General features: G+C 43.0%; 1 protein-coding gene across 3 annotated transcripts; it reads right to left on the minus strand.

Moving 5' to 3' along the window:
* Nucleotides 1–287: 287 nt before the first annotated feature.
* Nucleotides 288–8,861, minus strand: LOC121845798 (zinc finger protein 883-like). Of its 3 annotated transcripts, XM_042317777.1 has the most exons (5): nt 8,597–8,844; nt 4,404–4,808; nt 3,943–4,144; nt 2,170–3,742; nt 290–1,920 (listed from the first exon to the last, which is right to left on the minus strand). In XM_042317777.1, exons 2-4 carry the CDS (start codon nt 4,797–4,799, stop codon nt 2,172–2,174), a joined length of 2,169 nt encoding a protein of 722 aa, XP_042173711.1. In that variant the 5' UTR covers nt 4,800–4,808; nt 8,597–8,844; the 3' UTR covers nt 290–1,920; nt 2,170–2,171. The 3 variants fall into 3 exon arrangements, with proteins under 3 accessions (XP_042173712.1, XP_042173711.1, XP_042173710.1); XM_042317778.1 differs by having other exon boundaries at nt 288–3,742; nt 4,406–4,808; nt 8,597–8,861; XM_042317776.1 differs by having other exon boundaries at nt 291–3,742; nt 4,404–4,805.
* Nucleotides 8,862–13,819: the final 4,958 nt, after the last annotated feature.

The following is a 13,819-nucleotide window of genomic DNA, read 5'->3' on the forward strand; positions in this document are numbered from 1 at the left end:
AGGCTTCTAGTGTTAACGTGCAGATAACCCGGGCTTTTACGAGAGCAGAAATCAGTGAAGCAGGTATCAGAGCCCAATTGTGTCTAGCAACAGTAGAGGGGCCAGGCTGTACATGCACATTTCCAGATATCATCAACAGTAGAGGGCCCAGGCTGTACATGCACATTTCCAGATATCATCAGCAGTAATACAATCAAGGCACGGCAGAGGACAGGGAGAGCTCTGCAGCGCTGATTTATGACATCTGAATGTGCATCAGATGGCAACAAGATCATATTGTACAGCAATTTCATCAGGTAACATGAATACCGAAACTGGCGAGAGGTGGTTAGAATAGGATGGGAGGCCAAAAGTCTGTGTAACCAATAGAGAGTCCGAGTCCTGAGTGTGGGAACAAACAGCCTGTCCCACAATTGGGTAAAGAAAGTTTGTAGTCAACAAAGTATGCAGGAGTCATGAGGCAAATAGCCAAATTAAATATATAATGACTTGGGGCTATTTATTGTAAGTTCAGAGACAAAGAAAGTTGAAAAGGATTTATTGTTTTGTTGAATCGTCATGACTGGTTCGAGCCATCTGTTGTTGTTTTTTTGCTACTTAACACAGACCTAAGATCAGTTTAAAGATCCACCGACGTCATTGACGTAGGGTTTTAGCTGGACGTTTCTGACTGGTCTTGGAACTGTGACAACGGGCAGCATCTCCCTACTTGGCACGATGGGATATGTAGTGATTTTTGCCAACACAGCCACCAGATATGTACAGTCTTGGACCCATAACCTTTTTTAATTTAATAAAACAAATGATCGTATTTGTTGATTTGAATCAGACTTCATTAATATAATGAGTAATCCAGGAATGTCACAAGTTCATTGAGAAAATAGCAACTCTACAGAGCACGGCTAAACTACTTCAGGACACGTTCTGCAGAGCTCCTCCTCCTCACCAGGCTATAACAATATGTGGTTGGTTAGCTGATAGGTGAAATACCTATCCAGGCGTTGTAAGAGCTGTCAGTAGTCAGCAGCGTCTAAGCGTAGGAACACACCCCTATTGCATCACGGTTCAGCCGTACCAGATCACCAATGTCATGACCTCATCTGGAATATATTGACCTTGTCCCTCCCAGAGTTCCCAGTTATCTTGAAAGCACCATGTTCATCCCGTTTGTACATTTTTAGGTTTGTCACACGCAATTATCTGACACTACTGGCCCGATTTTGACAAAACACTCCAGTGAATGATGCATCCTGCCCTTTTTAGAGCTCACACACACTGATTTGACCAGATGGTGGCGCTATAACAAGAGATTGAAAATGCAAATTTTGATCTAAAGTCATGAAATGCAGTATATATATATATAGATATATTTGATTTGATAGATTTGATTTGATTTGATTTGATTTAGATATATAGATATAGATATATAGATCCTTCTCCTCAGAACCAGAAGTGCCACCATGATGGATTTTCTGCCATTTTGAATTGAATGAAAAAACCCACTTAAAAACCATTACTCCTCTGCAACCGAATGACCTGATCTGCAGGAAACTTGATAATGGTGTCCCTCTATGGACAAAAGTCTCGTAAGGCAATATATTCTAGGCTAGTAAATTTTAAAACCATGGCCACTATTGACCAATAAGAATTCCCGGTGGACGTGGTCAGACACAAACGCACATTAAAATCACTTGCGGATATTCGTATTGTAACAAAATACTAACCAATATGACTTGAGGAGTCTTACATATCCAACAGCACTTCATACTCTGCCACCTCCAATGTACACTGTATATGGAATACAGAGTGGGCTATTTTACCCAGAGTCGACAGAGGGGATCCTGTGATGTTTACCCAGAGTCAATACAGAGGGGATCCTGTGATGTTTACCCAGAGTCAATACAGAGGGGATCCTGTGATGTTTACCCAGTCAATACAGAGGGGATCCTGCGATGTTTACCCAGAGTCAATACAGAGGGGATCCTGCGATGTTTACCCAGAGTCAATACAGGGGGATCCTGCGATGTTTACCCAGAGTCAATACAGAGGGGATCCTGCGATGTTTACCCAGAGTCAATACAGGGGGGATCCTGTGATGTTTACCCAGAGTCAATACAGAGGGGATCCTGTGATGTTTACCCAGAGTCAATACAGAGGGGATCCTGTGATGTTTACCCAGAGTCCACAGAGGAATCCTGAGAACTGATGCCTGAGAGGACGGAGGTGTGGTGGTGATTCAGTCTGTCTGTTTGACTTCTCTCTCTGCCTGTGGGGATTTTCTCTCCACCTGTGCGGGTTCTCTTTCTGCCTGTGTGGGTTTTCTGATGACTCTTCAGGTTTCCTGACTGAGCAAATCTTTTCCCACATATATCACATTTATAACGTTTCTCTCCAGTGTGTGTTCTCTTGTGTACAGTCAGCAGTCCTGACTGAGCGAATCTCTTCCTGCATAGATCACAGCTGTAGGGTTTCTCTCCAGTGTGCACTCGTTGGTGCATTTTCAATTCTACTGGCTGAATAAAGCTCTTCCCACATTGATCGCAGCGGTAGGGTTTCTCTCCTGTGTGCCTACGCATGTGTACATTCAGGGATCCCATGTGTGTGAAGCTCTTCCCACATCGATCACACAGGAAGAGAGAGTCCTCTCTGGGGTGTACAAGCTGGTGCGTTCTCAACTCTCCTTTGGAAACACATCTCTTCTCACACCGTTCACAACTGTAAGGTTTCTCTCCGGTGTGGATATGCTTGTGTTTAGTCAGGAATCCAGATGAGGCAAAGCTCTTCCCACATTGATCACAGACATATGGTTTCTCCCCAGTGTGTATACGCTTGTGTATATTCAGGTTTCCCGAACTAGCAAAACTCTTTCCACACTGATCACAGACATATTGTTTCTCACCTGTGTGTATTCGCTTGTGTATATTCAGGTCTCCAGAACTAGCAAAACTCTTCCCACATTGATCACAGACATGAATACCCTCCCACATGTGTTTTCTCTGGTGGTGTCTCGCTAGGTCTTCTGAATGAGCGAAACTCCACTCACAGTGCTTACAGCTGTATATAGCACAGCTACGAGGTTTCTCTCCAGTGTGTGTCGGCTTATGTAAAGTCAGTGTTCCCGAGTTAGTAAATCTCTTCCCACATTGATCGCAGACATATGGTTTCTCTCCTGTGTGTGTTAGCTTGTGTTCAGTCAGGGAATAAGCTCTCGCAAAACTCTTCCCACATTGATCACAGCGATAAGGTTTCTCTCCTGTGTGCGTTTGCTGGTGCCGTTTCAACTTCACTGATGTAGGGAAGCTCTTCTCACAGTCTGAGCAGTGGAACATCACACCAGTGTGTGTTCGCTTGTGTTCAGTCAGGGAACAAGCTTGAGTAAAACGCTTCCCACATTGATCGCAGCTATAAGGTTTCTCTCCAGTGTGTGTTCGCTTGTGTATAGTCAATTGTCCTGACATACGGAAACGCTTTCCACATATAGGACAGCTGTATGGTTTCTCTCCTGTGTGTGTTCTCTTGTGTCTAGACAGTGTTCCTGACAAAAGGAAACTCTTTCCGCATATAGGACAGACATATGGTCGCTCTCCTGTGTGTACTGTTTGGTGTCTTCGTAGGTTTCCTGATTGAGTGAAACTCTTCTCACATACATCACAGCTGTAAGGTCGCTGGATCACTTTCAACCCTGAAGCCTTCCCAGATGATAAGACCCTCCCACTGAGCGAGCGACCGTTAGGGTTGTCCCCTGTGAAACAAAGACATGAAGTTAAGGTTCCTCACATGTACCAAAGTACTTAATGACCTAGTGTTGAAGTATCTTCCCCATCCAACACAGATGAGCTGCTATACAACACTGAATAGTTACCTTAAGCAAATTTGCCTCAATGAATAAATATTGACCAATCAATGAACTGCTACAGAAGCAGATTGTAGTCTAATACACACCATTGTTCCTACTTGATAACATCGAATCTGAATCTCCATATCCCTTCTCTTCTCCTCCTCTCGTAGTTCCACTCAGCCCCAGTGTTTTCCTGCAGTCAACCAGCCGCAGAGACACACTCTTCAAACCCAGTAGTAATGTGCCAGCGGGAGAGGCAGGACCTGGGGACTCGGGGAGAGGGGAGGCGGGTGGGAGAGACATGTCCTGAAAACCACAAAAAGGGACCCAGTATAAATCAGGAAGGAAACACTCTCCTACTGGTCAAGGAATTTAGAAACCTCAAGTCTCGGCAGTATTTCCTTGACTCCTCTCATTTCTCTGGGCCTCCTGCTATAAAATGCATTAAGGAGACTACCTGAGGTTCCTCCTTGGACTTTCTCCTCCAAATTAATTTATAACAGGAGGTCCAGAGAATGAGAGGAATCAAGGAAATACTGCTGAAACTTTCTGGGAAAATACTCACACCCCTCTGCCTCTGCTCTGGGGTGTGGTTCTGTGGAGCTGACTCCGCCTCCAGCCCGTTGCTAAGACACCGATCCTTGTTTTCCATGTCGCAGTCTGTAGCATCATCATCAGACAGGCTGGGCCTCATGGGTGCCACAGTAGATTCTTCCTGTATCCTCCTGATGTCATCTTTCAGTTGGAGTAACCAAGACATTACATGCTCCTCCGATTTGACCGAATTTGCATTTACCCACATTTCCTCCAAGATTTTACGTTGCAATACGCAATGGTTCTTTCCTTTAACTTGGGGGCCATCTATTCCACAACGTTCACACAGGTGTCGTAAATGATCCTCCGTTAGAGGGTGTAAACTTTGTTCGATTTCTTCCATCAATGTTTCCTTCTCTCCACTCATATTGTCCTGCTGGTGGGAACAACAACAATGCAGTCAATGGCAAGACAGCAGGAAGTCCATACACTTTAGATGACCTGTAGAAGAAGAAGACAGCAGGAAGTCCACACACTTTAGATGACCTGTAGTAGAAGAAGAGAGCAGGAAGTCCATACACTTTAGATGACCTGTAGTAGAAGAAGAAGAGAGCAGGAAGTCCATACACTTTAGATGACCTGTAGTAGAAGAAGAAGAGAGCAGGAAGTCCATACACTTTAGATGACCTGTAGTAGAAGAAGAAGAGAGCAGGAAGTCCATACACTTTAGATGACCTGTAGTAGAAGAAGAAGAGAGCAGGAAGTCCATACACTTTAGATGACCTGTAGAAGAAGAAGAGAGCAGGAAGTCCATACACTTTAGATGACCTGTAGAAGAAGAAGAGAGCAGGAAGTCCATACACTTTAGATGACCTGTAGAAGAAGAAGAGAGCAGGAAGTCCATACACTTTAGATGACCTGTAGAAGAAGAAGAGAGCAGGAAGTCCATACACTTTAGATGACCTGAAGAAGAAGAGAGCAGGAAGTCCATACACTTTAGATGACCTGTAGAAGAAGAGAGCAGGAAGTCCATACACCTGAAGTAGAAGAATGATACATCACAAAACAGTATTGACACAGTATTGATAGTGTAATATGATTATTTACAACATTTATTTACCAGTGTTCTCTTCTCATCACCTAATGCAACTACCTAATGCAACTACCAACTACCTAATGCAACTACCTAATCCAACTACCTAATGAAACTACCTAATGAAACTACCTAATCCAACTACCTAATCCAACTACCTCTAATCAGCGAGAAATAATCTTTCAACAACAACAAAATGCTAGACTTCCTGTAGCAGTTTGGCCCAGATCCAGACGCTGCGTGTGCCTCCAGTTGAAGAACTACACTTCCTCCCCAGTTACTGACACACAGGTGTCCAGAGCACGTTAGATAGCTAATTAGCACAGGTGGCCACCTAGGTCTTCCGTCTGTCTTCAGTACAACAAGCGATGTAAACATGAAGACACGGCCGTGTGGAAACCCTCAGTACAACAAGCGATGTAACATGAAGACACGGCCGTGTGGGAACCATAACCCTGCAAAACAATATGTACTCAGTTAAACATTTAATTAAATATATATATATATTTCTTTGCTGATATGAAAGATACAGTACGTTCCCAAATACGTTCTAATCAATAAAACCCTCCCCCAGTCAGAAGATACTATCCTCAACAGGTCCTAATCAATAAAACCCCTCCCCCAGTCAGAAGATACTATCCTCAACAGGTCCTAATCAATAAAACCCCTCCCCCAGTCAGAAGATACTATCCTCAACAGGTCCTAATCAATAAAACCCCTCCCCCAGTCAGAAGATACTATCCTCAACAGGTCCTAATCAATAAAACCCCTCCCCCAGTCAGAAGATACTATCCTCAACAGGTCCTAGTCATTAAAACGTGACAATACGGTGCGGATCGTTCCATTTGGCTGCTGGGGGGGTAAGGAGACCTCAGCTCCACTAAAACCCTTGACATCTATGTGCCGGTTTCAGGTGATTGTTAAATACATGTAACTATTTGGTTTAAATATCATCATCCTCTTTTAAGCTCATAGTCAGAACTACACATTTCTGATTATTCCACATGTATCTCTATCAGAGTTATACAGAAAGTAGCTGCATGCTTTTCATGATCAGTTAAAATCAATGGATCATGTATTTTCAGATATGTGAGGGTAGCCAGATCCATTTGGCACGTAGCTACCTAGCCAAGTCAACCACATGTAGCCAGATCCATTTGGCACGTAGCTACCTAGCCAAGTAAACCACATGTAGCCAGATCCATTTGGCACGTAGCTACCTAGCCAAGTAAACCACATGTAGCTAGATCCATTTGGCACGTAGCTACCTAGCCAAGTAAACCACATGTAGCTAGATCCATTTGGCACGTAGCTACCTAGCCAAGTCAACAACATGTGTCATTTGTATTGAGATATCGTCAACTACCCTCAAGTATCTGAAATTACATGATCAACTGATGTTTACTGCTGTTGCCAATGTAGCAGTGTGATGTTGTTCCCCTAGATGATGCACCAAGTTGCACACAAGGACCAATTCAAATAGGCCAGGACAAGGGGGGGGATGTTAATAATTTGATAATAACAATAATATAAAGATTTATGTTAACAGGTTTCACAAAGCTCGCTAACTAGGGTATCTATTGTAACTTGTGAGTACTTGGGACAGTGTTTGAGTGAGTGTCCATGTGCTTGCGCAGGTGCCTGAGAGCTAGGACCGAGCCAAGGGTTAACATAATGTGTGTTGTCTCTTCGTGTGCAAATAAAAATAATTCAACTAGCAGACCTTCAGTTGTGGCAGCGTCCTAATTAAAAGTACACAATGCAGAACCACGCTATCTCAAATGATGATAGAGCAAACAGCTGGCCAAACCCTAACCTGGACGACGCTGGGCCAATTGTGCGCCGCCTCATGGGTCTCCCAGGCACAGTCCGGTATCGAACCAGGATCTATAGTGATGCAGCTAGCACTGCGATGCCTTAGACCGCTGCAACACTCGGGAGGCCTAATGGCACCCTTTTCTTGAGCTCAAAACAATTCACATTTCTTGCCCCCATTCATTTAATGCGGAGCACCTGCTCCCTCTGACCAGCAGAAACAAATTATCACAAAAATTATCACAAGACAATCAGCACAGATTGTGATCTTAATGAGGAACCTAGCAAAATGAAGCATTGCAGTTGATTTATCATTGATTGAGTCAAATCATGGCAAAGATTGCAGTTGAAAATGATCAAACCACAGTTAATGAGTTGAACCAAAATAGCAAAATGAAGCATTGCAGTTGATTTATCATTAGAATTGAGTCTTAAACCACAGTATGGAAAAGCATTGCAGTTGATTTATCATTAGAATTGAGTCAAACCACAGTATGGAAAAGCATTGCAGTTGATTTATCATTAGAATTGAGTCTTAAACCACAGTATGGAAAAGCATTGTCAATTGAGAATAATTTCTCTTTTTGTCACAATTCATGCTATCACAACAAGGAAATGAAATGGCAAACATGATAAATGATTTTTCATTTAAGCCATTTACATTAGATTTTTAAATGTATTAGTATTGTACTGGATAGTACCATGGAACTTAAATATCAAACACACTTTGCGAATTATTTTGCAAATTGGCAGACAATATGCAAACTCAATCATGAAAATACCAATTTTAGGAAATGCATACCCAGTTAGGAAAAGGAATTGCAAACATGATATTGATTTATCATTTGTCCATTTGCAATTCCAATTGAGTTTTGGCAGCTAAACGCTTCCATACACTCCGCCGATGTAAAGAACTGAACTCAGACTGACTAATGACGTCATCAACATGGCCGCAAACTAATCATCTACAAAACTTCATCCGGTATAATTTTGGAGCAATTCATAACGACGTTTAAAAGGCATCGACATGAAGAAAAAAATAACGTTATGGTTCATTTGAGCTATTTATCTTTTAAAACGGAGCGATATCAGACCTGCTAACGTTAAAGATTTTTAATTTTTTTAATTACCTTTTACCAAGTACTAGTTGGGCATAAACTTCCGTGTCATACTCACAATGCCGGGTTTGTTTGGACCTCACAAAACTAGAATTGGTAACATTACCGCCATAACTAGACTAAACATTCGTCGTTCATAAGGGCACAAAAACATAAATCCGGCTAAAGCTGTTGTTGAACAAAAGCTAGCCAACTGACCAGATTCCTTGTAGAAAATCCGTAGTTAGCACGTCTCTGTCCTCCGTTTTCTTCCACGTGGAAAGGCAGGTAGGCTCTATCTCGTCAGTTACGACTAATGGTCCTTTTCTACGGCGCTGTATATTTTATATTGAGATGAATATCTTGCTTGAAAGCTACTAATTAGCTCGATTCTTAACTGGCTACCATCTTTAGCAGCAGAGCAGCAACTTCCGGTTTGTCTGGTTTTGTTGCGTTCAGTCACAGGCCAGAGCAATCGAGTATCGACAGATCAGAGACATCACATTCGCAGTGTGTTTTTTGTGGGACTCCCTAAAACACGCCACTTCAATACAGCAACGACTTTACCCAGCAGGTTAGGATTATTAATGTAGCAGGTTATGAAAATGCTTTACCTACCTGCTACGAAGTCACTTAAATTGAAGTGGGGTGTTTTTAGGGAGTCACGTTTTTTTTCCTGGTTCAATTAAAGTCCATGAGTGAAGTAGATCAGAACAGATCATTTCCCCCCAAAATAGTTTTCAATTGTAAACGGGGCCTGAGTGAACTCTATCCACCATACTTTATTTTTGTAAACTTATTTTTTCGATGGAGTTTATTGATGTTTGGTTTCCAACGTTAATAGTGCATTATCACCACCCCACCTGGAGGGTGGGCCAGAGACAACCTGCCTGCCTAATTTCTCTTAAAAAATATAAAAAGATTGGCGATTGTAAAATTATGTTCTACTCAGTAAACACTCAACTCAATTTCTGTAACCTACTCTCCCTCATACTGGATCTCAGTCTCTCCCTCTCCTACTGACCACAGTGAATCAGTCTCTCTTTTTTTGTCAGAAGTTATGCTGGACCTGCACGAGAGTTTGGATATGTGTACCTAAACGCCCTAAAAAAAGTAGCTACTTGGACATAAATAATGGACATTATCAAACAAATCAAGCATTTATTGTGGAACTAGGATTCCTGGGAGTGCAGTCTGATGAAGATCATCAAATCAAATCCAATTTATATCGCCCTTCGTACATCAGCTGATATCTCAAAGTGCTGTACAGAAACCCAGCCTAAAACCCCAAACAGCAAGCAATGCAGGTGTAGAAGCACGGTGGCTAGGAAAAACTCCCTAGAAAGGCCAAAACCTAGGAAGAAACCTAGAGAGGAACCAGGCTATGTGGGGTGGCCAGTCCTCTTCTGGCTGTGCCGGGTGGGGATTATAACAGAACATGGCCAAGATGTTCAAATGTTCATAAATGACCAGCATGGTTGAATAATAATGAGGCAGAACAGTTGAAACTGGAGCAGCAGCACGGTCAGGTGGACTGGGGACAGCAAGGAGTCATCATGTCAGGTAGTCCTGTGGCATGGTCCTAGGGCTCAGGTCCTCCGAGAGAGAGAAAGAAAGAAGGAGAGAATTAGAGAACGCACACTTAGATTCACACAGGACACCGAATAGGACAGGAGAAGTACTCCAGATATAACAAACTGACCCTAACCCCCCAACACAAACTACTGCAGCATAAATACTGGAGGCTGAGACAGGAGGGGTCAGGAGACACTGTGGCCCCATCCGAGGACACCCCCGGACAGGGCCAAACAGGAAGGATATAACCCCACCCACTTTGCCAAAGCACAGCCCCCACACTACTAGAGGGATATCTTCAACCACCAACTTACCATCCTGAGACAAGGCCGAGTATAGCCCACAAAGATCTCCACCATGGCACAACCCAAGGGGGAGCGCCAACCCAGACAGGATGACCACATCAGTGAATCAACCCACTCAGGTGACGCACCCCTTCCAGGGACGGCATGAGAGAGCCCCTGTAAGCCAGTGACTCAGCCCCTGTAATAGGGTTAGAGGCAGAGAATCCCAGTGGAAAGAGGGGAACCGGCCTGGCAGAGACAGCAAGGGCGGTTCGTTGCTCCAGAGCCTTTCCGTTCACCTTCCCACTCCTGGGCCAGACTACACTCAATCATATGACCCACTGAAGAGATGAGTCTTCAGTAAAGACTTAAAGGTTGAGACCGAGTTTGCGTCTCTGACATGGGTAGGCAGACCGTTCCATAAAAATGGAGCTCTATAGGAGAAAGCCCTGCCTCCAGCTGTTTGCTTAGAAATTCTAGGGACAATTAGGAGGCCTGCGTCTTGTGACCGTAGCGTACGTGTAGGTATGTACGGCAGGACCAAATCAGAGAGATAGGTAGGAGCAAGCCCATGTAATGCTTTGTAGGTTAGCAGTAAAACCTTGAAATCAGCCCTTGCTTTGACAGGAAGCCAGTGTAGGGAGGCTAGCACTGGAGTAATATGATCAAATTTTTTGGTTCTAGTCAGGATTCTAGCAGCCGTATTTAGCACTAACTGAAGTTTATTTAGTGCTTTATCCAGGTAGCCGGAAAGTAGAGCATTGCAGTAGTCTAACCTAGAAGTGACAAAAGCATGGATTCATTTTTCTGCATCATTTTTGGACAGAAAGTTTCTGATTTTTGCAATGTTACGTAGATGGAAAAAAGCTGTCCTTGAAATTCAAAAGAGAGATCAGGGTCCAGAGTAACGCCGAGGTCCTTCACAGTTTTATTTGAGACGGCTGTGCAACCATTAAGATTAATTGTCAGATTCAACAGAAGATACCTTTGTTTCTTGGGACCGAGAACAAGCATCTCTGTTTTGTCCGAGTTTAAAAGTAGAAAGTTTGCAGCCATCCACTTCCTTATGTCTGAAACACATGCTTCTAGCAAGGGCAATTTTGGGGCTTCACCATGTTTCATTGAAATGTACAGCTGTGTGTCATCCGCATAGCAGTGAAAGTTAACATTATGTTTTCGAATAACATCCCCAAGAGGTAAAATATATAGTGAAAACAATAGTGGTCCTAAAACGGAACCTTGAGGAACACCAACATTTACAATTGATTTGTCATAGGACAAACCATCTACAGAGACAAACTGATATCTTTCCGACAGATAAGATCTAAACCAGGCCAGAACTTGTCCGTGTAGACCAATCTCTCCAAAAGAATGTGGTGATCGATGGTATCAAAAGCAGCACTAAGGTCTAGGAGCACGAGGACAGATGCAGAGCCTCGGTCCGATGCCATTAAAATGTCATTTACCACCTTCACAAGTGCCGTCTCAGTGCTATGATGGGGTCTAAAACCAGACTGAAGCATTTTGTGTACATTGTTTGTCTTCAGGAAGGCAGTGAGTTGCTGCGCAACAGCCTTTTCTAAAATTTTTGAGAGGAATGGAAGATTCGATATAGGCCGATAGTTTTTCATATTTTCTGGGTCAAGGTTTGACTTTTTCAAGAGAGGCTTTATTACTGCCACTTTTAGTGAGTTTGGTACACCTCCGGTGGATAGAGAGCCATTTATTATGTTCAACATAGGAGGGCCAAGCACAGGAAGCAGCTCTTTCAGTAGTTTAGTTGGAATAGGGTCCAGTATGCAGCTTGAAGGTTTAGAGGCCATGATTATTTTCATCATTGTGTCAAGAGATATAGTACTAAAACACTTGAGCGTCTCTCTTGATCCTAGGTCCTGGCAGAGTTGTGCAGACTCAAGACAACTGACCTTTGAAGGAATACGCAGATTTAAAGAGGAGTCCGTAATTTGCTTTCTGATAATCATAATCTTTTCCTCAAAGAAGTTCATGAATTTATCACTGCTAAAGTGAAAGTCATCCTCTCTTGGGAAATGCTGCTTTTTAGTTAGCTTTGCACGGGGGATATGGTCACTAGTGTAGCCAGAAAGGTGAGGCCTCATTTAACAGTATCAAAAAGGAATTTCGGATTGTTCTTATTTTCCTCAATTAAGTTAGAAAAATAGGATGATCGAGCAGCAGTAAGGGCTCTTCGGTACTGCACGGTACTGTCTTTCCAAGCTAGTCGGAAGACTTCCAGTTTGGTGTGGCGCCATTTCCGTTCCAATTTTCTGGAAGCTTGCTTCAGAGCTCGGGTATTTTCTGTGTACCAGGGAGCTAGTTTCTTATGAGAAATGTTTTTAGTTTTTAGGGGTGCAACTGCATCTAGGTATTGCACAAGGTTAAATTGAGTTCCTCAGTTAAGTGGTTAACTGATTTTTGTCCTCTGACGTCCTTGGGTAGACAGAGGGAATCTGGAAGGACATCAAGGAATCTTTGTGTTGTCTGTGAATTTATAGCACGACTTTTGATGTTCCTTGGTTGGGGTCTGAGCAGATTATTTGTTGCAATTGCAAACGTAATAAAATGGTGGTCCGATAGTCCAGGATTATGAGGAAAACATTAAGATCCACAACATTTATTCCATGGGACAAAACTAGGTCCAGAGTATGACTGACAGTGAGTGGGTCCAGAGACATGTTGGACAAAACCCACTGAGTCGATGATGGCTCCGAAAGCCTTTTGGAGTGGGTCTGTGGACTTTTCAATGTGAATATTAAAGTCACCAAAGATTAGAATATTATCTGCTGACTACAAGGTCCGATAGGAATTCAGGGAACTCAGTGAGGAACGCTGTATATGGCCCAGGAGGCCTGTAAACAGTAGCTATAAAAAGTGATTTGAGTAGGCTGCATAAATTTCATGACTAGAAGCTCAAAAGACGAAAACGTCATTTTTTTTGTAAATTGAAATTTGCTATCGTAAATGTTAGCAACACCTCCGCCTTTGCGGGATGCACGGGGGATATGGTCACTAGTGTAGCCAGGAGGTGAGGCCTCATTTAACACAGTAAATTCATCAGGTTTAAGCCATGTTTCAGTCAGGCCAATCACATCAAGATTATAATCAGTGATTAGTTCCTGTGGAACACAGCCAGTTAACTGGTGATTAGAGGGGAACCTGTGGAACACAGCCAGTTAACTGGTGATTAGAGGGGAACCTGTGGAACACAGCCAGTTAACTGGTGATTAGCTGAGGGGAACTGGTAAGAGAATATTTATCATGTTATTTCAGTTTCAGTGACTCCAACATGAAGGATTTTATTAGGGGAACCGTCTCAGAACACAGCCAGTTAAAAACTGACACATCGGTTGCATTAGTGGAGGCATATCTAGAATTACATGTGTATAACTTGTATTTTCATCTACCAAGTATAACTGTTGAATAGATGGGGCAAAAACACTGGATGTTTTGGAACACAGCCTGATTTTTTTATATAGTTAACTGGTGATTAGAGGGGAACCTGTATCAACACAGCCAGTTAACTGGTGATTAGAGGGGAACCTGTGGAACACAGCCAGTTAACTGG

This window comes from Oncorhynchus tshawytscha, unplaced genomic scaffold (genome assembly GCF_018296145.1).
Source record: "Oncorhynchus tshawytscha isolate Ot180627B unplaced genomic scaffold, Otsh_v2.0 Un_contig_11018_pilon_pilon, whole genome shotgun sequence".
In the NCBI taxonomy this organism is placed as follows: Eukaryota; Metazoa; Chordata; class Actinopteri; order Salmoniformes; family Salmonidae; genus Oncorhynchus; species Oncorhynchus tshawytscha.